Source organism: Oncorhynchus kisutch, linkage group LG5 (genome assembly GCF_002021735.2).
Source record: "Oncorhynchus kisutch isolate 150728-3 linkage group LG5, Okis_V2, whole genome shotgun sequence".
NCBI lineage: Eukaryota > Metazoa > Chordata > Actinopteri > Salmoniformes > Salmonidae > Oncorhynchus > Oncorhynchus kisutch.
The window spans coordinates 31968560-31991907 of record NC_034178.2 but is presented as its reverse complement, the minus strand read 5'-3'; the positions used below and the strand labels follow the sequence as shown (position 1 = coordinate 31991907).

At 43.3% G+C, this 23348-nt stretch overlaps 1 protein-coding gene across 8 annotated transcripts in view; it reads right to left on the bottom strand.

Annotated features, from left to right (window-relative positions):
* Nucleotides 1–23348, bottom strand: part of LOC109890921 (band 4.1-like protein 1) — a 117746-nt gene that overhangs the window by 40373 nt on the left and 54025 nt on the right. For all 8 annotated transcript variants that reach the window (XM_020483066.2, XM_020483069.2, XM_020483068.2 and 5 more), the window contains exons 2-4: nt 9884–10020; nt 9247–9414; nt 5719–5823 (exon numbers count right to left, since the gene is read on the bottom strand). In XM_020483066.2, coding sequence (XP_020338655.1) covers nt 5719–5823; nt 9247–9414; nt 9884–10003 — 393 coding nt within the window. In that variant the 5' untranslated portion in view covers nt 10004–10020. The remainder of the gene's footprint in view (nt 1–5718; nt 5824–9246; nt 9415–9883; nt 10021–23348) is intronic.

The window sequence follows — 23348 nt, the reverse complement described above, 5'->3', positions numbered from 1 at the left end:
TAGTGATAGCGACGATGGCACATGAAGCCGGAAGTATTTGAATTTGAAGCACCCCATATTGCTGAATGGCACCAAATATCAGAAACGATCATGGTTGATGTAGTCATTTTTATCATGCCAGAGAGAGTTAACCCAACGCTGCTGGGTGCACATGCAAAGAGCATGCAAAGAGCATGCATGAGGGCGCAAGTCTCCTTGTGGCCTGCTGGCCCGTGATACAAATACAATTATTAAATTACGAGCCTTGTTGGTTAAGCCACAGAAAAAGTCAGCAACCTTCCTACTGGCCATGATTGGCTGAGATAATGAGTTGGCTGGACAAGCCAAGAGAGGAGTTCAGATTGGTCTGCCATATAGAAGGCTTCTCTTCTGTCTATTTGAGCTGGTCAGTCTGTGTTTGTAATCTTGTTGAACGCGGCTTTTTTTTAATGTATCGTGTAGTGGAGCAGCAAAAGTGTTGCTCTCCACTTTCTGGAGGTTGAGTTTTGAAAATCTGTGGAATTAGAGTGTGATAGCTAAAGAGATGGAGAAAACATCTTCAAACTAAGGATAACATCTTCAAACTAAGAGCAACCATGGCATGGCATCCGTGACAGGGAGATGCGTCCATCATGCATGATTATGTATACGGGTAAGATAGTCTGACTAGCTACATTCAGATATTACACGTTTCTAATTTTGACAGAAAGTGGTTTCATTTCAAGAGAAAGTGTACTGTTAGCTAGCTAGCTTACGTTAGCTGGCTGGCTCCCTAGCTGATGTTATGTGTATGACGTTATTATTAGTATCCCAGAACCGTTTGCTTCGCTAGTTAGAGCCTAATGTTAGCTAGCTAACATTGAACCTGGTTAGTTAGCTCCCACCAGGTTCATGCAGGATAGTAACGGCATGATTTGGCACTATGTTCATTGTTGTTTAACTAGCTAACATTTGCTGGCTGGCTCGTTAGCTAACGTTACGTGACGTGTGTGATCTTACACGCTGTTTACCTAGCCAGGTTTATTATTTACCTAGCTAGCTACATGACTCATCTAAAGTGTACAACACCTGTTGAATATGGCCGGTGTCAGTAAACATCTGCAAAAAAGCGTAATATAATTGTTGCCAGCAGAGCTGGTTAGCATGTTTTCATGTTATCCAGAGGTAAACAAATCATCGTCCAGAGCATCAAGTGTGTGCTGTGAACTCACCGAGAGCGAAAGGAGATGGGTGGGGCTAAAGCTTAAGAGGGTGTGAACGATGCTGAATGGGTGTAGACAAAGAAGAGCTCTTCACTAGATACCAAACCATTCAAAGGCCATTTTCTCAGCAGAAATACTTTCCCATTGTTCCCCAAATATGCAGTGTGTGATATACTATTTTGTAGCACTGAGCCTCTGCTTTAGTCCAATGTAAAAAACATAATTTTGCTACAGAAGACCAAATCCAGGTGGTGAGTCACAAATGTAGTAGTCAGAATGGATCACTATTTAATTAAATATCTCGATTTGTAGCGAACTTTCAAATAATTCACTATGAGGATCAAACTTGATCATAGTAAACACATTTTACAGGCCAAAAGGGCTGTTTAAAAAAACATTGTTTTGCCATTCTAGTGATTGTAATTTACATAGGCTTTCTAGGGCAGACCAGTGCTTTTGGCACCTCTAACTTGCTATGCAGTAGCCAACCAGCAGAGCTCTGGGCTTCACGCTCCAGACTGGACACTGTGGGCCTGGTTTGTCCTTAGAGATAAACATTGGTTTGTTATTTTACCTGTTATGCACATGTTCCTCTTTTTAGATGGTTCTTTGTAGAATTTTGACCCAGAGCCATATAAAATCATGTTTCTCTACTCCAACGATTAATCCACACATAAAAAGAGAAGCCTAGTTCGTTTTTTAGTTAGTTCTTGAATTAATCTCTCCTTGTTTGTCTTATAGGCATCAACGTGGGTTTGTAGCTTACCGATATCCAATAAGGAGGGGACTTGCAGCGTTTGGCATGTCTCAAATAGGGCCAAATTCTATTTTAGCACTTGGTGCTGGTGAAATTATTTTGCAGCGCTCACGCACACAACTTGGCCGGTGAGGTTTGCATTTAATGAACTGAAATCCACTCACACAGACACTAACAAGCTCTCACTCACACACAACCTGAGTGAGGTCCTCTGGTACTTAATCAGCGTGCTAAGCACCATAATCAACAGCAGTCATTTATTATCCTCCTGAATCTCTCTGATGTCGGCCTGGGCCAAATACCACTCAATAACTAAAAAGGCACTGTCTCATTTGTCTCCTCTCTGTAGAGCAGTCCAGCAAGAATAGCAACTGTTCTCACTGTTCTGCTGCCAGGATGCACTGCAGTCAAAGTTCACAAAGCAATCATAACACAATAGATGTTCTCCCCAAATGGTGTGGACATAATATCCTCAAAGAGAGGCAGAGAGGAGTTTGAGGAAGACATTTCAATCAAGTATTGTTTGGCTTAGAGTCACCGAGGACCCCATACAGTAAATGCTGCCCTGGTATTGAAGAGGGGGCCTACCTTCTCTCAGAGGTACCTACAGTTGAAGTCGGAAGTTTACAAACACTTACAGTGCCTTGCGAAAGTATTCGGCCCCCTTGAACTTAGCGACCTTTTGCCACATTTCAGGCTTCAAACATAAAGATATAAAACTGTATTTTTTTGTGAAGAATCAACAACAAGTGGGACACAATCATGAAGTGGAACGACATTTATTGGATATTTCAAACTTTTTTAACAAATCAAAAACTGAAAAATTGGGCGTGCAAAATTATTCAGCCCCCTTAAGTTAATACTTTGTAGCGCCACCTTTTGCTGCGATTACAGCTGTAAGTCGCTTGGGGTATGTCTCTATCAGTTTTGCACATCGAGAGACTGAAATGTTTTCCCATTCCTCCTTGCAAAACAGCTCGAGCTCAGTGAGGTTGGATGGAGAGCATTTGTGAACAGCAGTTTTTCAGTTCTTTCCACAGATTCTCGATTGGATTCAGGTCTGGACTTTGACTTGGCCATTCTAACACCTGGATATGTTTATTTTTGAACCATTCCATTGTAGATTTTGCTTTATGTTTTGGATCATTGTCTTGTTGGAAGACAAATCTCCGTCCCAGTCTCAGGTCTTTTGCAGACTCCATCAGGTTTTCTTCCAGAATGGTCCTGTATTTGGCTCCATCCATCTTCCCATCAATTTTAACCATCTTCCCTGTCCCTGCTGAAGAAAAGCAGGCCCAAACCATGATGCTGCCACCACCATGTTTGACAGTGGGGATGTTGTGTTCAGGGTGATGAGCTGTGTTGCTTTTTTGCCAAACATAATGTTTTGCATTGTTGCCAAAAAGTTCAATTTTGGTTTCATCTGACCAGAGCACCTTCTTCCACATGTTTGGTGTGTCTCCCAGGTGGCTTGTGGCAAACTTTAAACGACACTTTTTATGGATATCTTTAAGAAATTGCTTTCTTCTTGCCACTCTTCCATAAAGGCCAGATTTGTGCAATATACGACTGATTGTTGTCCTATGGACAGAGTCTCCCACCTCAGCTGTAGATCTCTGCAGTTCATCCAGAGTGATCATGGGCCTCTTGGCTGCATCTCTGATCAGTCTTCTCCTTGTATGAGCTGAAAGTTTAGAGGGACGGCCAAGTCTTGGTAGATTTGCAGTGGTCTGATACTCCTTCCATTTCAATATTATCGCTTGCACAGTTCTCCTTGGGATGTTTAAAGCTTGGGAAATCTTTTTGTATCCAAATCTGGCTTTAAACTTCTTCACAACAGTATCTCGGACCTGCCTGGTGTGTTCCTTGTTCTTCATGATGCTCTCTGCGCTTTTAACGGACCTCTGAGACTATCACAGTGCAGGTGCATTTATACGGAGACTTGATTACACACAGGTGGATTGTATTTATCATCATTAGTCATTTAGGTCAACATTGGATCATTCAGAGATCCTCACTGAACTTCTGGAGAGAGTTTGCTGCACTGAAAGTAATGGGGCTGAATAATTTTGCACGCCCAATTTTTCAGTTTTTGATTTGTTAAAAAAGTTTGAAATATCCAATAAATGTCATTCCACTTCATGATTGTGTCCCACTTGTTGTTGATTCTTCACAAAAAAATACAATTTTATATCTTTATGTTTGAAGCCTGAAATGTGGCAAAAGGTCGCAAAGTTCAAGGGGGCCAAATACTTTCGCAAGGCACTGTAGGTTGGAGTCATTAAAACTCATTTTTAAACCACTCCACAAATTTCTTGTTAACAAACTGTTAACAAAAGGACATCTAACCGACTTGCCAAGGAAAATGATGTGGATATTAGGTTATGTGGATAATTGGAAGGAAGATTACGTGGATATATTGAAGCAACATCTGAAGACATCAGTCAGGAAGTTAAAGCTTGGTCGCAAATGAGTATTCCAAATGGACAATGACCCCAAGCATACTTCCAAAATTGTGGCAAAATGGCTTAAGGGCAACAAAGTCAAGGTATTGGAGTGACCATCACAAAGCCCTGACCTCAATTCTATAGAACATTTGTGGGCAGATCTGAATACGCGTGTGCGAGCAAGGAGGCTTATAAACCTGACTCAGTTACACCAGCTCTGTCAGGAGGAATGGGCCAAAATTCACCCAATTTATTGTGGGAAGCTTGTGGAAGGCTACCCGAAACATTTGACCCAAGTTAAACCATTTAAAGGCAATACTACCAAATACTAATTGAGTGTATGTAAACTTCTGACCCACTAGGAATGTGATGAAAGAAATAAAGCTGAAATAAATCACTCTACTATTATTCTGACATTTCACATTCTTAAAATAAAGTGGTGATCCTATCTGACCTAAGAAGATCATTTTTACTGGGATTAAATGTCAGGAATTGTGAAAAACTGAGTATAAATGTATTTGGCTAAGGTGTATATCAACTTCAGACTTCAACTGTATGCTGTGAGATAAATACTCCAGCATTTATCGTGTTTGCCTCACACACACACTACTTTCTCTTCCCCAGACAGAATGGGCTCAAAAATCTCAACCACTTGTGACAAATCAGGTCACAACATGTCATTCTGTATCTACTGAGACCTATACAAGCTGTTATTAGTGACAGGAGACAGGTGTGTTTGTCTCACCTTATTGGCCGTTCTCTCTCAACATGCCAAATCCTATCTTTACACAATCACTGCAATTTGCAATACCTGCCCTGAAGGTGAGGTGTACACAGGAAGGGTAGACCCAAAACACACACATCCTCGAAACAACCCTAATACCAGTTAATACAGGCTGACTGTCATGGCCATTCAATTTGGTCTCAGAGCTAAATCTTAGCCAGTTGCGTAATAACCATAATTACACCCGTTCTACTCCAATTACCCTTCCTAGTTCCATTTGGAGAGTCAAAAGCACAGACGTCAGTGGAGCACTAATCGGGCTATCTAATGTAGGCTGATGATGATTAAGTGTTCAAATGTGTTAAGGAGTTTAGGGCGCCATTTTATCTTAAATTGTATAAATTGCTTGTTGATCTGAATTTGACCTAGCATGCACATTTTCATTTCCAATCCTGAAGGGAGTGGCTCACTATTGCCAGAGCCTGCTGTGTCTTCTGTTGTTATTCGTGAGAGGAATGGTGATTGTGCCGAAGACAGTATTTCATGAGAAGAAGGGGGAAGGGGAGGGGGGTACATGAATGGTCAGAGGCTACATGACAAGGCACTAACCTTTTGGCTGTCCGCCTCGCTGAATGTCAGACCAAAGTAGTCCTTCTCCAGGAGGTTGAGGTGCTCACACACCTTGTCCAGCAGGGCCTGTCCTTTGCAGTGCTTCTGCAGAAACACAGACACACGTGTCATTCAAATCAAGGGTCAAATCAAGGGTCAGGAGATTTCTGACCATGTGACCTGGCCTCACTGATTAAAGCATAACGACACCGCATGGTTTTGTTGACGTGCATACATTTGTATTCTTGGAAGTGTATTGAGAGTGTCATGTAACTGCAAATGTATCAATCAACACAACAGAATGTGTCTCTCTCCCCAACCAGATAGGGAAGCCATCTTGACACCAGCTGCTATCTGTTGCTGTCTACAGGCTAGAACAGTTCTGCCCTTGAGTGCTGTGTTACAGTCAGAATTGATCAAATACTTGACAGGGAAAATGAACACTGAATTGTAGGAAGATTGCTTTCTGCATGATAAGCGGTCTGAGCAAACAGTGCAATATCCAATGCCACTCAACCCTATCCAAATGGTTCATCTTCTTGTCACATTCCTGTGAAGGACAGACCGAAGAAGTGTGCAAATGTAGTTATCAAAGCTACTCAGATGTCAAAAGGAGAGACAACGGATGGGATGGCATTTTAGCAAATCATTCTAGCGATGATATACAGTACCTTGATGTAACTTTAACAAATAGAGGGGGAAAAACTATTGTGTAAATTCAAGAAGACATTCACACATAAAAAAAAAACATTACTCTGACTCCATCAGAGTAACATGGTGCCCCGATATTTCAATCCCAGAGTCCAGACTATGGGTGGAGGTTGCTGCTGCACACACACTCACGCGCACACACACACACTTTTCCCTGGAGTACGTAGCTAGTGAGCTGTGTGTGTGAGCTGTGCATGCTGCTCTCCGGGTAGTAAGCGTCTGTGCGGCTCAGAGCTTTCCCTGGAGCCTGGTTTCCGCGGTGACAGGGAGACAGAGCAAGCCGTTGCCAGGGAAACAGATGCAGATGTGTGCACCATCCCTCTAGTTTTTGGTTCCTTATTATCTCAAGGCCAGAGCTAGGAGGAGTTTTAGTATTCAGTATTTATTAGGATCCCCAGTAGCTGCTGCCAAGGCAGCAGGTACTTTTCCTGGGAGTGTGTCTTTTGGCTCATTAGGATTGAAAAGATTGTGGGATAATACTCTGGAAGCACTTAAGAACTCTCCCCGTTTCATTCAACACAGTCCCCATGGCAAGGTTGTAGAGAGAAGATGTAGATGTGGATGTAGGGTCTGTCGGAGTGGACAGTATGGCATAAAGATGAGCTATTAAAAATATACATTCCGGGCATGTTAAGGATCTTAATACGCCGGTGACTAAGACACTGAGGGGTTTGTCCGTGGACACTCCCTTTCACGGTGTAATTACTTCAACTCCACCTTGCCAACTTCCTCACAAGTGTTTTCCCTCAAAAGAAGCACAGGAGACAGTAACACATTTAAACTATTGGCAAAGAGTACAAACAAACTCATTGTCAGAGTCACAGAGTATTCTATAAAACATATGGCGCCAGAAATAGCACCATTCTGCACAATAATACAGTGCAGCTCATCCATGCATGGCCTGATAGAGTATGCACTAGTGAGCAGAAGGAAGGGGTGAGGGAAGTATGGGAGTGTGCGGCCCCCTCTCCCCCTGCAGCCCCTGGGGTGCCAGAGCCAAGCAGTCATGACGAGACGGGCTAATTAACCCTTGGATGGGGCACCTCCTCCAGTGAGAGTTGTCACAAAGTGGTGCCTGCCTTTCCTTAACACTATTATTATCAACTCCTGGAGCATGGAGGAGGTTTGATAGGACTGGCTTGACATTCCAACCCACCAATTAAACACCGGAAGGGGGTCGGAGGCAAGCCGGGAGCGAGGTAAGGGTTTTGGATAAACACTGTACTGCAGCAGCTTGTTATGTCAATATGATGAGTAAAATGGGGGGGGGGGGGGGGGGTCGATATGTACATCATTCTGTAGTAATGAATGGAAGTACAAAGGGAAGCAAAGGACAATACATTGCATAAAGGCTTTGGTAATCATAATTTGGAGTTTTATGTCGAGTGTTGAGAGCAGCAAAAGTTTTGCGAGTGGCTTGAAAGTATTGCTTTACCTATTTTTGCTATTTTTTCTTTTGAGAATGGTTGGTGAAAGCGAGGCTAATGTTCTTGAGATTCTTACATCAGAGACACAGACACACGCACATACCTTTGCATGAAATTAAGTATCATAAGGGCAGCTCACGATAACACAATATTCTATTTTCTGCTTGACTGCACCTGGGTCGCAATGTAATGAGTATAGATTTCCCATTGTTCTGTCACTGGGTTTTGTTGAGGGATTTTATGTGGCAGAAAGGGAGATATCCTCTGACCCTCAAAGTGTACAGTATTTCTGCTCTGCCATGTTGTATATTTATGTCTAGGAGGGGCCCTGGAAGAGGGGAGCGAGGGCAGTGGGGTGTGGCAAAGCCTGCCTTCCTGGCTGACACTAGCTGCTTTTTTTCCTACATGCACTAGCATTGCTTTCAATTGTATTTGGTTGCACAAAAAACAGTCCGCGGGAAGCCAGAAGTTAAATACAATTGCATTTCAACTTACTTGGGCAGGACGGTTGGTCTTTATGAAGTGGGATCATTTGAGACAAAACATCTAAACAATCGTATTATGACATAGACTTTTCAAACATGGGTCTGTTGTAGACCCACTTCATCTCTGCTTACCTCATGTCAGGCTATACAGGGGGAGGTTGAGACAACATATCTAAACGGTCGTATTATAACTTGGGGGGGGGGGACACTTTTATTTGGAGATGGGATAAGCAGAGGGGAAGTGGGTCTACAACAGACCCACGTTTGAAAAGTCTTTTTAAATAATACGATTTTGTCTCTAATCCCCCCTCGTCATAATGACCAACCGTCCTGCCCACCGGCACAGAAAGTTGAAATGGAATTGTATTTAACATCTGGCTTCGCGGTGGACTGTTTTTGTGCAACCAAATACAATTGAAAGTAACACTAGTGTACTGTATGTAAATACATCCGCATTGCTAAAAGGTAGGCTGGTACAGATTAGCCAGGGAGAGGATACTGACTACAGTGACCATTCTCTACCAGCATGAAGACGTGTCTTGTTTGGTGATGAAGCTGTAATAACAGCCACTGTAAGCGAGAGAGCCTGCTTTTCCTTCACTATATTCTCTGTGTCACTACACCTAATGATTGGAATGTGTGTCTGTGGCAGAGAATGGTATAACCTTGCCCCACGGAGAGCTCCCAACATGACACCCTGTCTGTCATCTGCTTTACGCCGGCCTTATCTGCACTCTGCAGCTCCATAACATAATCACAACAAAGACCTAACGTCCGAAAGTAAAGAAACTAGTCGCATCTGCTGGTAAAACCACACAAACATATTTTGACTGGTTCCTTCCAGGACTTGGAAATGTGGCCTGCAATATTAAAACATAGCACTGCTCTGGAGGGAGGTTCCTTACCTCAATCCCCGCCTCATAGTCAGAGGTGTCCAGTAGGGTGACCTTGAAGGGAACAGTCTTTGGCCGTTTGGAAGTCTTCTGGGGGGACTTTGGGGTCTTGCATGGGGTGGTCTTCTCTGAAACGTCGTCTGTTTCCCTGTGGTCGTCGATCAGTTTGGAGTCCTGGTCCTACATAGGGGCGTTACATAGTCACAGGTGAAATTCTAAGTAAATTAATGATGTCCATTATAATTACGACTTAAAAAACATGAGCTGGCACACACCCAGAAAAAATAGTTTGTGTGGAGCTGCTGACTAACAATAAACTATAAACTATCAAAGTAAAGAAAGTCGCACATTCCATTATATAAACTCCCAGCAATTTAATGGGTATTTATCAACGTTTCGGCATCACCCTGAAGAAGGCACAGTGATGCCGAAACGTTGGTAAATACCCATTAAATTGCTAGGAGTTTATATAATGGAATGTGCGACTTTCTTTACTTTGATAGTTTACATTATAATTATGACATCACTGAATGTGTGTAAATGTCTGTCAATGGTTGATGTAGGACGAAGATTACACGTGATCTCACCAGAAAAAAACACAAGGCCCTAATTATAGTGTAGATTGAACTTCCTGTGCTCTCCTACGTACCTGTTTAGCCATCTTGCCGTCTGAAGCAGAGTCTTGCATGCCTGCTGCTGCCCCCTTCTGCTGGGAGGACACTTCTGCTGCGTTCTTCACCTCTGACTCAGGGCCAGGCTCTGTTGGCATAGCAACCTCTCCTTAACCTAAAAAAAAAAACACACCAAAAATACATTATAGTTTCATTCTTAAAACAAAAGCAAAGTGACCTGCATGACACAAAAAGAGAGTTTTCCAAACAGTATGCAAGTAAGTGCCTGTACCAACTGGGTATATCTCAGGCAGCAGCGACAGCAAGGTATGACATCGCAAAATTACATTTCAAAATGCCATAGGTTAATGTGATTCAGCTCTTTGGTGGTAGCAGTTATTCTCTGGCCTCCAGAGCCATATACAACAAACAGAGGCTGTAACAGATAAACAGTGCTGCAGAACGCCACCATCGTTCTGCTTCCTGTGGTGACTGTCTGCTAAAAACCACCTTGTCATCAAGGACATTCACTTCATTTAAGACATCTCTCATTCAGGTAATCATCTTCTACTTAGGCAAGCAGTGCTTCAGCAGCAGTTGAGACGATGCAATCACCAGAGAAAGTCCTGCAATTCATTTAGCTGCATGCAAGATTGTGGACTGAATATTGTTCGCTCTGGGAGCCGCTGGTACTTTCAATCGAGTTATGATTGTGAGCATGTAGAATTAAACAGTGAGATATCCTCGCTAAAGATTAATGGTAGTGGTCATTACTAGGGCTGTGGCGTCATGACATTTTATCAGCTTGTCATACAAAATGGCTGCTAAACGTGTTAATGAACATAAACACGTTTAGCATCTCCAGGCCTCCGCGCATACCAGCAGCTGATTGATGCTGATCCTTTGGAACATCTACATTTCAAAAAGTCCAATCAATCAATTCAACATACACCATCACAATGAATCTTAATTTAAGCAGGTCTAAAGAAACACTATGATATGATGAAAATGTATTTCAGATGAACAGAACAGGCGTACTATATGTTATCTGACTATGTGAAATGCCATGGGCTGTATGCTAGTTCATTTAGCAGACAAGATATGCTTGTCTCCTGCGCAATTATTTAATAAAATAGAAAGGACATTTTGAGTGTAAAAGGGATCATTTGAAACAGGTCCTATAGGGTAGATGTATTTGGCAACTTCAGTTGCGAATGATACAAAACCTTAGAATGTCTAAGAAATCCAAACGTATATGGGCTGCATGATGCATGAGGCTATTGATGACTTGAAGAAAAAAAACGCCAAAAAAAGCTTGCGCTCCGTTCCTTGTCTCAGGCTGCACACGCTGTTCTCTCATCAAGTGATCATATTTTCACCCATCAGACTATTCTCAATTTAATCTTGTCTTTACTAATATTTCAAATCAGTTTTGATTTAGAATGGCCCAAAATCAAAATGGGCAGGAACAGGGTTAGGGTAAAAAAAGAAATGTAATCCGTATGCACTCGAATATCGAATGGAGGCCGCTTTCCCATTTGATTTCAATCATGCTGAGCTGTGATTAACATTAGCAGCTGAGAAATAAATATCGTAGCAGCTGGGATCCCTCTCTTATTAGTGGCAACCATCAAAACTCTGCTTCACACGGGATTGCATATGGAAATGTCTGGGTTAATAATACACTTATTTTTCACTCCAACCACTGTTTGAGGAGCATGCAGCCTCTCTCTGTGCAACAGGTGATATTCCACCCAAACTCTGTATGCCGTGGGTTATCCAACCCTGTTCCTGCAGCCAAACCAAGTGAAATCTGTTCGGGAACATCGATATCAACATCTTTTCACAACAAAACACATTTCATTAAACTGTTGAGAGCACCTCTCTCTGCATAATGGAGAAAGGAATGAAGGAGAGAGAACAGGAGATGGAAACGCACAGTGGTGAGATATTCTGTAGCTAAAAAGGTCATGTGTCAGCTTATTAATTTTGAAAATACAAAAAATGCCCTATTACTAGGCTTTCAAAATCAAATACAAATTCACTATAATTGTAGGCTAATTCTGTAAGCTGCCCTGCGCAATTAATGAACCAACAGCATTGTTTAATGGTTTTCTGCCATGCTTAATATGTGGTAGGCTTTTAGACTTTATACAACAGGTGGGTCTAATGCGGATTGGATAAAAGCACATTCCGCCTCCCGAGTGGCGTAATGGTCTAAGGCACTGCATCGCAGTGCTAGCTGTGCCACTAGAGATCCTTGTTCGAGTCCAGGCTCTGTCACAGCCGGCCGCGCCCGGGAGACCTATGGGGCGGCGCACAATTGGCCCAGAGTCGTTAGGGGAGGGTTTGGCTGGCAGGGATGTCCATGTCCCTTGCAACTCGCTCTGGCAACTCGTGTTGCGAGCCGGGCGCATGCACGCTGACAAGGTCACCAGGTGTACGGTGTTTCCTCTGACACATTGGGTTAAGGCCACATCCAGGTTAATGCCAAACATTCCCTCATTGTGAAAAGTAACTAAGGTCTGGGTGAAGCGGGCATTGTGTCAAGAAGCCGTGAGGATTGGTTGGGTTGTGTTTAAGAGGACGCAAGGCTCTTAACCTTTGCCTCTCCCAAGTCCATACAGGAGTTACAGCGATGGGACAAGACTGTAACTACCAATTGGAAACTAACCCTTTTTCTCCCCAATTTCATAAAGAAAAAAATATTTTAAAAAGTGCATTCCAAAACTTAACACCGGCTAAATCTATGACATTAAAATGCCCATTTACTCTGTTCCATCTGATTGCGCAATACACTGTCTCATCAGCCCAGCCAGGCAATTTATAAACTTGATTTCCACTATAAAAATCATTATCTCACATTTCCTTTAGAGTAACATTTAGTTTTCAACAGCGGAGAATTGTATAAACATTGCTGTCTGTCTGTCCAACATTTATAACATTCCTTCAATATTCAAATTTTCTCCAGCTGCCCAGCTGCCCCATATTAATGAACTTGTCGGGATGAGACAGACAATCAGGCAACTTTTCTCAGCCAGTCAAAGTCATAAATCCGCATCATTTTTATGGATATATACAAAGAACTATTAATAAAAAACAGGTCAAATGAAATGAAGTGCAGCTAGTTTGTTGTCTTTCCAGCTTCAGTTTCAAGGGATTGTTTTAGTTGTGTTGGCTAGCTCCTCTGAACAACAGTGTCCTGATGAGAGAGGACATTTTCTATGGCAGGCAAAATCAGGGCACCCTTAGTTCATTGTCATGGATGTATGCAAATAAATGTCACTTGAAAGCAGCTTAAACAAACCCAAATGCAGTTACTTTGCTGTTATTCTGACGGCTTTTTGACGTGACAGTAAGTTAGCGGTTGTTGACTAGCTAGCAAGCAAGGGATGGCAATGGAACATTTAGAAAGAATGACTGGGTCGTGTCCATTGATACAGAACAAAAAGACTGAACTACTGGGTTAGGTCTCTGGCAACCGAACCAATAGAATGAACAACCAGCCTTAGCAACCCTAGATTTGTATCTATATATTGTGGAAGGATGAAATAGCTTGAATAAATTAATCAAAATAACTGTTTCATGAAAACAAATGTCAATCGTTATTTGAATATGTTGGTAACCTGTATTAAAGTGACAATGACCTCAAAGCCGGTGTTTGGAGGATATATTGGCATGGTTTGGCTCAACTTAGTCGTCTCGGGCCTAACAACACGTGCCAATATATCCTCCAAACACCAGCTTCTATGGCATTATCACTTAAATGAGGCTTTTGTATAAAGAAACAAATCAACATTTTAATTCAGACCATGTTTTCCACAAATTGTCAACCTGTTGTTGATCTTCTTTCTTCAAAATTACCATCACAGTGAGGTGAGTTTTAAAAGGATGATACTGTTTTAATGATCAGTGTTTGATGTGATATTCTATTGTATTTGCATTGATGTCGGAGTGGTGAGTAAAAGGGTATTAGCAACCTAATGGTTGTTAACGAGCTGGGTACTAAATCAAATCAAATTTTATTGGTCACATACACATATTTAGCAGATGTTAAAGCGGGTGAAGCGAAATGCTTGTGTTCCTAGCTCCAACAGTACAGTAGTATCTAACAATTCACAACATACACAAATCTAAAAGTAAAAGAATGGAATTAAGAAATATATAAATATTGGGATGAGCCATGTCGGAGTGGCATAGACTAAACTACAGTAGAGTACAGTATATACAGTTGAGGCCGGAAGTTTACATACACGTAAGTTGGAGTCATTAAACCTTGTTTTTCAACCACTCCACACAATTCTTGTTAACAAACTATAGTTTTGGAAAGTCAGTTAGGACATCTACTTTGTGCATGACGCAATACATTTTTCCAACAATTGTTTACAGACAGAATATTTCACCTTATCACAATTCCAGTGAGTAAAAAGTTTACATACACTAAGTTGACTGTGCCTTTAAACAGCTTGTAAAATTCCAGAAAATTATCTCATGGCTTTAGAAGCTTCTGATAGGTTAATTGACATTTTAGGCAATTGGAGGTGTACTTGTGGATGTATTTCAAGGCTTACCTTAACTCAGTGCCTCTTTGCTTGACATCATGGGAAAATCTAAAGAAATCAGCCAAGACCTCAGAAAAAAAATTGTAGACCTCCACAAGTCTGGTTCATCCTTGGGAGCAATTTCCAAACGCCTGAAGGTAGCACGTTAATCTGTACAAACAATAGTACGCAAGTATAGACACCATGGGACCACACAGCCGTCATACCGCTCAGGAAGGAGACACGTTGTCGCCTAGAGGTGAACGTACTTTGGTGCGAAAAGTGAAAATCAATCAAAGATCAGTTAAGGTCCTTGTAAAGATGCTGTAGGAAACAGGTACAAAAGTATCTCCACAGTAAAACAAATCCTATAATGACATAACCTGAAAGGCCGCTCAGCAAGGAAGAAGCCACTGCTCCAAAACCACCATAAAAAAAGCCAGACTATGGTTTGCAACTGCACATGGGGAAAATATTGTACTTTTTAGAGAAATGTCCTCTGGTCTGATGAAACAAAAATAGGAACTGTTTGGCCATAATGACCATCATTATGTTTGGAGGAAAAAGGGGGAGGCTTGCAAGCCAAAGAACACCATCCCAACAGTGAAGCACGGGGGTGGCAGCATCATGTTGTGGGGGTGCTTTGCTGCAGGAGGGACTGGTGAACTTCACAAAATAGATGGCATCATGAAGCAGGAAAATTATGTGGATATATTGAAGCGTCATCTCAAGACATCAGTCAGGAAGTTAAAGCTAAAGCTTGAAGCTAGCCCGGCCAGAGCTCCTGTGCTACCACCAAAGCATACTCCTGGGCCACAATATCCGGACCCACGACCGGTCTATCGATGTCACCGCATGAAGAGGCATAAACAGACTCACCCCATCGCGACGTCCCCCAAAGACTAACTTTCTAGCCCTTGCTATCTGCTTGCTTGCTAATTCGGCCTGCTAACTGCTAGCTTGTTTAGCCCCGGTCCGCTAACTGCTACCTTGCTCAGCCCCGGCCTACTAACTGTTAGCTTGTTAGCACAGGCCTGCTAACTGTCACAGGCCTGCCGCGTCCCCAGCCAGCTCAATCACTCACTGGACCCATATTTACTTTCAATCTCTTTTCGATTTTTAATTCGATTATACCCTCCGGTAACCTGCCTCACCCAATGTGATACGGAATCGCTATTATTTTTTAAATATTTTTATTATTTTTTTAGAACACATTCAAGAACCTCCAGAAGCTAACCAGCTAATTAGCTACAAGCTATTTAGTCATTGTTAGCCACTGCTAGCGGCTTTACCTTCTGCACGGCCAGCCATTTTTTTTTTACCTGGATAATACTCGCCAGTCCCATCCACCGCTGCCCCCTGGACACTGATCACTTGGCTACATAGCTGATGTATGCTGGACTGTCCATTAATCACGGTACTCCATTCTGCTTGTTTATGTTTTATCTGTCGGCCCCAGCCGCACTCAGGCTCTGTGTGTAGTTAATCCGACCCTCCCTGCCCAGTCAACGCCATTTTACCTGCTGTTGTTGTGCTAGCTGATTAGCTGTTGTTGTCTCACCTACTGTTTAGCTACCTCTCCCAATTCAACACCTGTGATTACTGTATGCCTCGCTGTATGTCTCTCTCAAATGTCAATATGCCTTGTATACTGTTGTTCAGGTTAGTTATCATTGTTTTAGTTTACAATGGAGCCCCTAGTTCCACTCTTCATACCCCTGATACCTCCTTTGTCCCACCTCCCACACATGCGGTGACCTCACCCATTACAACCAGCATGTCCAGAGATACAACCTCTCTCATCATCACCCAGTGCCTGGGCTTACCTCCGCTGTACCCGCACCCCACCATACCCCTGTCTGCGCATTATGCCCTGAATATATTCTACCATGCCCAGAAATCTGCTCCTTTTACTCTCTGTCCCCAACGCTCTAGGCGACAAGTTTTGATAGCCTTTAGCCGCACCCTCATACTACTCCTCCTCTGTTCCGCGGGTGATGTGGAGGTAAACCCAGGCCCTGCATGTCCCCAGGCACCCTCATTTGTTGACTTCTGTGATCGAAAAAGCCTTGGTTTCATGCATGTCAACATCAGAAGTCTCCTCCCTAAGTTTGTTTTACTCACTGCTTTAGCACACTCTTCTAACCCTGATGTCCTTGCCGTGTCTGAATCCTGGCTCAGGAAGACCACCAAAAATTCTGAGATTTCCATACCCAACTATAACATTTTCCGTCAAGATAGAACCGCCAAAGGGGGAGGAGTTGCAGTCTACTGCAGAGATAGCCTGCAAAGTAATGTCATACTTTCCAGGTGCATAGCCAAACAGTTCGAACTACTCATTTAAAAAATTACTCTCTCCAGAAATAAGTCTCTCACTGTTGCCGCCTGCTACCGACCCCCCTCAGCTCCCAGCTGTGCCCTGGACACCATTTGTGAATTGATCGCCCCCCATCTAGCTTCAGAGTTTGTTCTGTTAGGTGACCTAAACTGGGATATGCTTAACACCCCGGCAGTCCTACAATCTAAGCTAGATGCCCTCAATCTCACACAAATCATCAAGGAACCCACCAGGTACAACCCTAAATGTGTAAACAAGGGCACCCTCATAGATGTCATCCTGACCAACTGGCCCTCCAAATACACCTCCGCTGTCTTCAACCAGGATCTCAGCGATCACTGCCTCATTGCCTGTATCCGCTACGGAGCCGCAGTCAAACGACCACCCCTCATCACTGTCAAACGCTCCCTAAAACACTTCTGTGAGCAGGCCTTTCTAATAGACCTGGCCGGGTATCCTGGAAGGATACCATTTAAAAAGTGACCAGTGATTCCATGTTTATTTACATAGGGCAGCAGCCTTTAAGGTCGAGGGTTGAGTAACCGGAAGCTGGCTAGTGATGCCTATTTAAACAGTCTGATGGCTGTGTTTCAGTCTCTCGGTCCCAGCTTTGATGCACCTGTACCGACCTCGCCTTCTGGATGATAGCGGGTTGAACAGGCCATGGCTCGGGTGGTTGATGTCCTTGATGATCTATTTGGCCTTCCTGTGACATCAGGTGCTGTATATGTCCTGGAGGGCAGGTATTGTGCCCCCGGTGATGTGTTGGGCAGACCACACCACCCTCTGGAGAGTCCTGCAGTGCAGTTGCCTTACCAGGCAGTGATATAGCAGCGATATAGCCCGATAGGATGCTCTCAATTGTACATCTGTAAAAATGTGTGAGGGTCTTAGGGACCAAGACGCATTTCTTCAGCCTCCTGAGGTTGAAGAGTTCAATGTTGCGCCTTTTCAGACTGTCAGTGATGTGTACGCTGGGGAACTTGAAGCTTTTCACCTTCTTCACTGCCGTCCCATCGATGTGAATAGGGTCGTAATCTCTGTTGTCTCCTGAAGTCCACGATCAGCTCCTTTGGGCCCTCACCTCCTCCCTGTAGGCTTTTCCTGGTTGGTAATCAGACCTACTACTGTTGTGTTGTCTGTTGTGTTGTCTGCAAACTTGATGATTGAGTTGGATGCGTGCATGGCCACGCAGTCATGGGTGGACAATGAGTACAGGAAGGGGCTGAGCACCCACCCTTGTGGGGCCCTTGTGTTTAGGATCAGCGAAGTGGAGGTGTTGTTTCCTAACTTCACCACCTGAGGGCGGCCCGTCAGGAAGTCGAGGACCCAGTTGCACAGGGCGGTATTCAGACACAAGGCCCCAAGCTTAATGAGGAGCTTGGAGGGTACTATGGTGTTGAAGGCTGAGCTATAGTCAATGAACAGCATTCTTACATAGGTTTTCCTCTTGTCCAGATGGGATAGGGAAGTGTGAAGTTCAATGCATCATCGTTAGATGATTTGGGACGGTATGCAAATTGAAGTGGGTCTGGGGTGTCAGGTAAGGTGGAGGTGATATGATCCTTAACCAGCCTCTCAAATCACTTCATGATGACAGAAGTGAGTGCTATGGGGTGATAGTCATTTAGTTCAGTTAGCTTTGCTTTCTTGGGAACCTGTAACAATGGTGGACATCTTGAAGCAAGTGGGAACAGCAAACTGGGATAGGGAGAGATTGAATATGTCCGTAAACACTCCAGCCAGCTGTTCTGCGAATGATCTGAGGACGAGGCTAGGGATACCGTCTGAACCGACAGCCTTGTGTTAGTTAACACGCTTAAATGTCTTACTCCCATTGCACACGGAAAATGAGAGCCCACAGACCTTGGGAGTGACATCGGTGGCACTGTGCCATCCTCAAAGCGAGCGAAGAAGGTATTTAGCTTGTCCGGGAGCAAGACGTCAGTGTCCGCGACGTGGCTGGTTTTCCCTTACTAATCCGTCTGTAGACCCTGCCACAAATGTCTCGTGTCTGACCCCACTTTGTCTCTGTACTGATGTTTTGCCTGTTTGATAGCATTACTGAGGGAATAATTACACTGTTTGTATTCAACCATATTCCCAGTCACCTTGGTTAAATGCGGTGGTTCTTGCTTTGTTTTGTGGTAATGCTGCCATCTATCCACGGTTTTTGGTTTGGGTAGGTTTTAATAGTCACAGTGGGAACAACATCCCCTATACATTTCCTGATGAACTCAGTCACCGTGTCCATGTATATCTCAATGTTATTCTCAGAGGCAACCCGGAACATTTCCCAGTCTGTGTGATAAAGTCAATCTTGCATGGATTCTGATTGGACAGACCAGCATTGAATAGATCTTAGCACAGGCACTTCCTGTTTGAGATTCTTCCTATTGGAAGGGAGGTGCAGAATTTAGTTGTGATCTGATTTGCCGAAGAGAAGGCCAGAGGGCTTTGTAGCCATCCCGGAAGGGAGAGTAACAATGGTTGAGTGTTCTTGTAGCGCAAGTACTACAGGCAATGTGTTGATAGAACTTCGGTAGCATTTTCCTCAAATTTGCTTTGTTAAAATCCCCAGCTACAATAAATGCGCCCTCGGGATACATGGTTTACAGTTTGCACAAAGTCCAGTGTAGTTCCTTGAGGGCCGTCGAGGTATTGGCTTGAGGTGGAAAATACATGGCTGTGACTATAACCAAAGTTAATTATCTTGGGAGGTAATACGGTCGATTGTGAGACATTCTAGGTTGAGTGAAAAAAAAAGGACTTGAGTTCCTGTACGTTATCACAACCATACCATGAGTAGTTAATCATGAAACATACACCACTGCCTTTCTTCTTCCCGGAGAGTTCTTTATTCCTGTCTGTGCGATGTACTTAGAACCCAGCTGGCTGTATGGACGTGGACAGTATATCCAGAGAGAGTCAAGATTCAGGGAAACAGAGTATGTTACAGTCCCTGGCATCTCTCTGGAAGGGTGAACATAAGCAGGTAAAATACTTTGAAGCGGTGGAGTGTGTGCACGCCTCCTGAGTCGGACTAGAAGTCCACTCTGAATAGCTCTTCTCCGCCGTCAGCGTCTTGGAGCAGCCTCTGGGATAAGCTCAATTGCCCTGGGGGGTACGAACAAAGGATCCAATTTGGGAAAGTCGTATTTCTGGACTTAATGCTGGATAGTCATTGTTGCTCTGATATCCAAAATGTTATTTCCGGCTGTATGTAAGAACACACAAAAAAACATTCTGGGCTAATAATGTAAGAAATAACACACACAAAAAAAAAAAATACTGCAAAGTTGCTTAAGAGCTAGAAGCAGAGCTGTCATGTCTGTCGGCGCCATATACATTCTACCAACACATGAGTGCATAAGAGGAGATTACCGTGAAACAACGGTCACATGGAATTTGACTTTCGTCATGACTCGACTGCCAGTGTGGCGGTAATACGGTCACCACAACAACCAACAACCCTAGTCATTATCTAATCATATTGAGTAAGCTATGCTAACTATAACGTGAATAACTGATATAACAACTGACTGTATGCGATGACCAATCAGTGAGCAGAAGAAAGTTTACATGACTCATTACATCGTTCCGTTTGGAACTCCGACCCAGTTGTCATGTCAACATAGCTGCCAGTGCTGCTGCAAACCATGACAAAAGAGACCCCAAATGGGAAATGCATAAAAACATTCTAGACACCATGGCTAGTCATGGTTTATGTACATGGTCTGGCAATCAATCAAATTCATTTTAAAAGTGAACCCAGACCTTTCTCTGTCCAGTTTCAACCAAAACTTTCCAACATGAACTGCACTTGCTAGCTAGCTTGGTAAAATATGGTTGGCAAATATGTAACATTTTGGCTAGCTAGCTAAATTGTACAGCCAGCATTTTGTCTATATTGCTGCTGTTGCAATTACCAAATGTTTGGATAAACAAATCATTAAGAAACCATAATGTGATATATGACAGGGTTGGATGTTGCATGCAATTTCAATTGCGTTTTAATTGCTTTCTATATCGCAGTTGCTATATCAATTGCACCTGCAACAGAAATTGCATCCTAATTGCTTTGTGTGATACAGACAAGTCACATAAAACTACATTTCAGAAAGGAAACACCAACTAGAAATATGTTTAACCATTTATTTAAGAATGTCTTAGCGACATAGGCTCTGCTCCTTCAGGGTAGCTCACGGCCCAAGCAAAGCAAATATAACATTTCCTAAAAGCAGTGAGTGCGGTAAACTACACCAATCTCCAAGCAGGAAAACAGAACCTAACAGGTGGAGGCTGGGGTGGTGATGGGAGAAAAATTAGCAAATGCATACTAGCAGTAGCAGCAAGATGTGTGAGCAGAACCGGTTAGCTTAATAAATGGATCGCAAAGTAAGGTAGGGGGATTGCACCAATTAGATTGCTAGTAACAATCTTAGCTGATGTGTCAGCTAAGGCGAGCAATAGTCATACAGTAAAACATTTGTTATTCAGGACACCAGAGGGATGGGTTATTTAAATGAATGCAGGAAAGTGAGGTGGTGGATGCCAAAGCACGTTATACCTAATAGTATACGTCCTTAATTCCACTCTGTCAAGGTATACACTTTTAGACAGGTATCGGACACAGGGACGCATTCTCCTCTGACACTCTATCAAGAAAAACATGGCTCATCCGAGATGGCAGTATCCCCAATGGAGCCAACCCTGCTGGGGCTACCGTGAGCCAGTCTGATGCCAGCTGTATTCAGTGTCACACTACCTCAGTGGAGATTGTATCTAATCCAATCTCCATCTGACCGCTGCTGCCCTGCTGCCCTCATGGCACAAATCACATCCCCATAATGCACCGTGCGTAAGGTAGATTGGGCCAGTGGGCGGCCGTCATTATCACCAGGGGACAGAGACAGAAACATGACCACTTCTCTCAGGATCAAAGGGACAGACAGAGGCTGAAGTTTTAAGGTAGTGACATACTGTCCATGCAGCAGCGTGCTTAAAGCAGCATGAAGAGACCCCTGTGACCGTCCGTCCTCCTCTATGCCATCTCAACCTCCGCTGTCTCATTACTTACAATCACATGGAATCGACAGGCATTAAATCCCCTCCTGTGGGACAAAAGGGCAGTGTGTGTGACTTCTCTGCTTTGCTCTGCTCCAGGGACTAATTCTCCCTGGCTGTCTGATCCAGCTGAGTCTCTGTGCCACACTGCTAAATACGTTTTCCCTCCATGGCTGAATCACAGAAATTACTGCAAAGAAGCTCTCTCACTCACACACACAGCTCCCTCCTAAATAAAGTGCCTCATAGGGTTATTAATACAAACAGCTACAGAAAGAGAATTATATTTCACTGCAGCACACACACACCATTGTGCAGCAGTAGCAACCTATGGGGATACCATTCCAATGTAAACAGCCATACATACAGTATGTGTGTCTTTAATATCATCTATCTATTTACGCCTCACTGTCAAGTCTCACCATCTCAGAGCTACTTTGAAATCTCACAAATCAAACATGGGTCTCCGTCTTCCCTTCATGTCGCAAACACATTTCAATCATTTCTCTAACTCAGACACATGCTGACATCTCCTTTGAACATCCTTATGTGGTAAATTACATGAGGGATTCATTTGCAGCTGGGGTTAGGTAGAGAGAACCATGAAGAGGTCTGGCCACTTCTCGGAGCCTGGTTCCCCTCTAGATTTTTTCCTAGGATCCTGCCTTTCTATAGAGTTTTTCTTAGCCACCGTGCTTCTACATTTGCTTTGCTTGCTCTTTGGGGTTTTAGGCTGTGTATCTGCATAAGCACTTTGTGACTACTGCTGTTGAAAAAGGGCTTCATAAATTACATTTGATTGGTTGATGTTAGCGTGTGTACATTAGCTTTGGAGTTGTTCACATGCACCTCACAACTAAGCCATCCCAGCTCCCATCTCCAGGAATATCTTTCTGGATGCTCAAACAGCCACTGTTATTTCCATTCTACACACAATAACAAGCACCCAAACACTCCATCAGATCAATCGGCCAGATCAATACCTAGCTGGTATTGGCCCTGCATGATTTAAAGAGGTACGTAATTCAATATGGCATCGCTTTACTCTGATTGGGTAAGAGGTACAGTATAGTATATCAAAAACAGATACCAATCTCTCCCTACCGACTACAAAATGGGAAAAAGACCTTGCAATCACTACGAATATCTATTTCTGGAAACAAATCTCCAATAACATCTTCACCATGACTAACAAGCCCAAAACACAACGTATAGAGTGTGCGATCATGCACAGAGCACATACCGTATCACTCAACACAAAATGGGATTGATTAACACCGACATCTGTTCACACAACACTCCCGACAACTACTTTCACAAAACCTGGTCCCGTCCACCCAATGTCCACTACAATTCTGGAAAGAAATTAAACTATCAAAATCAAAAATCAAAAATCAAAGAAATCAAACTATCCACCCTTTTCGGTCATAGCGTTCCACTCTTCCCATCCCTCTGCCTTCTTGGAAATGTCTCATCAGATCTACCACCCAAACATTATCAGTCCATTTTGAAAATGCCTTAACTACCGCAAAAAAAAAAATATATTACTCAACCAAC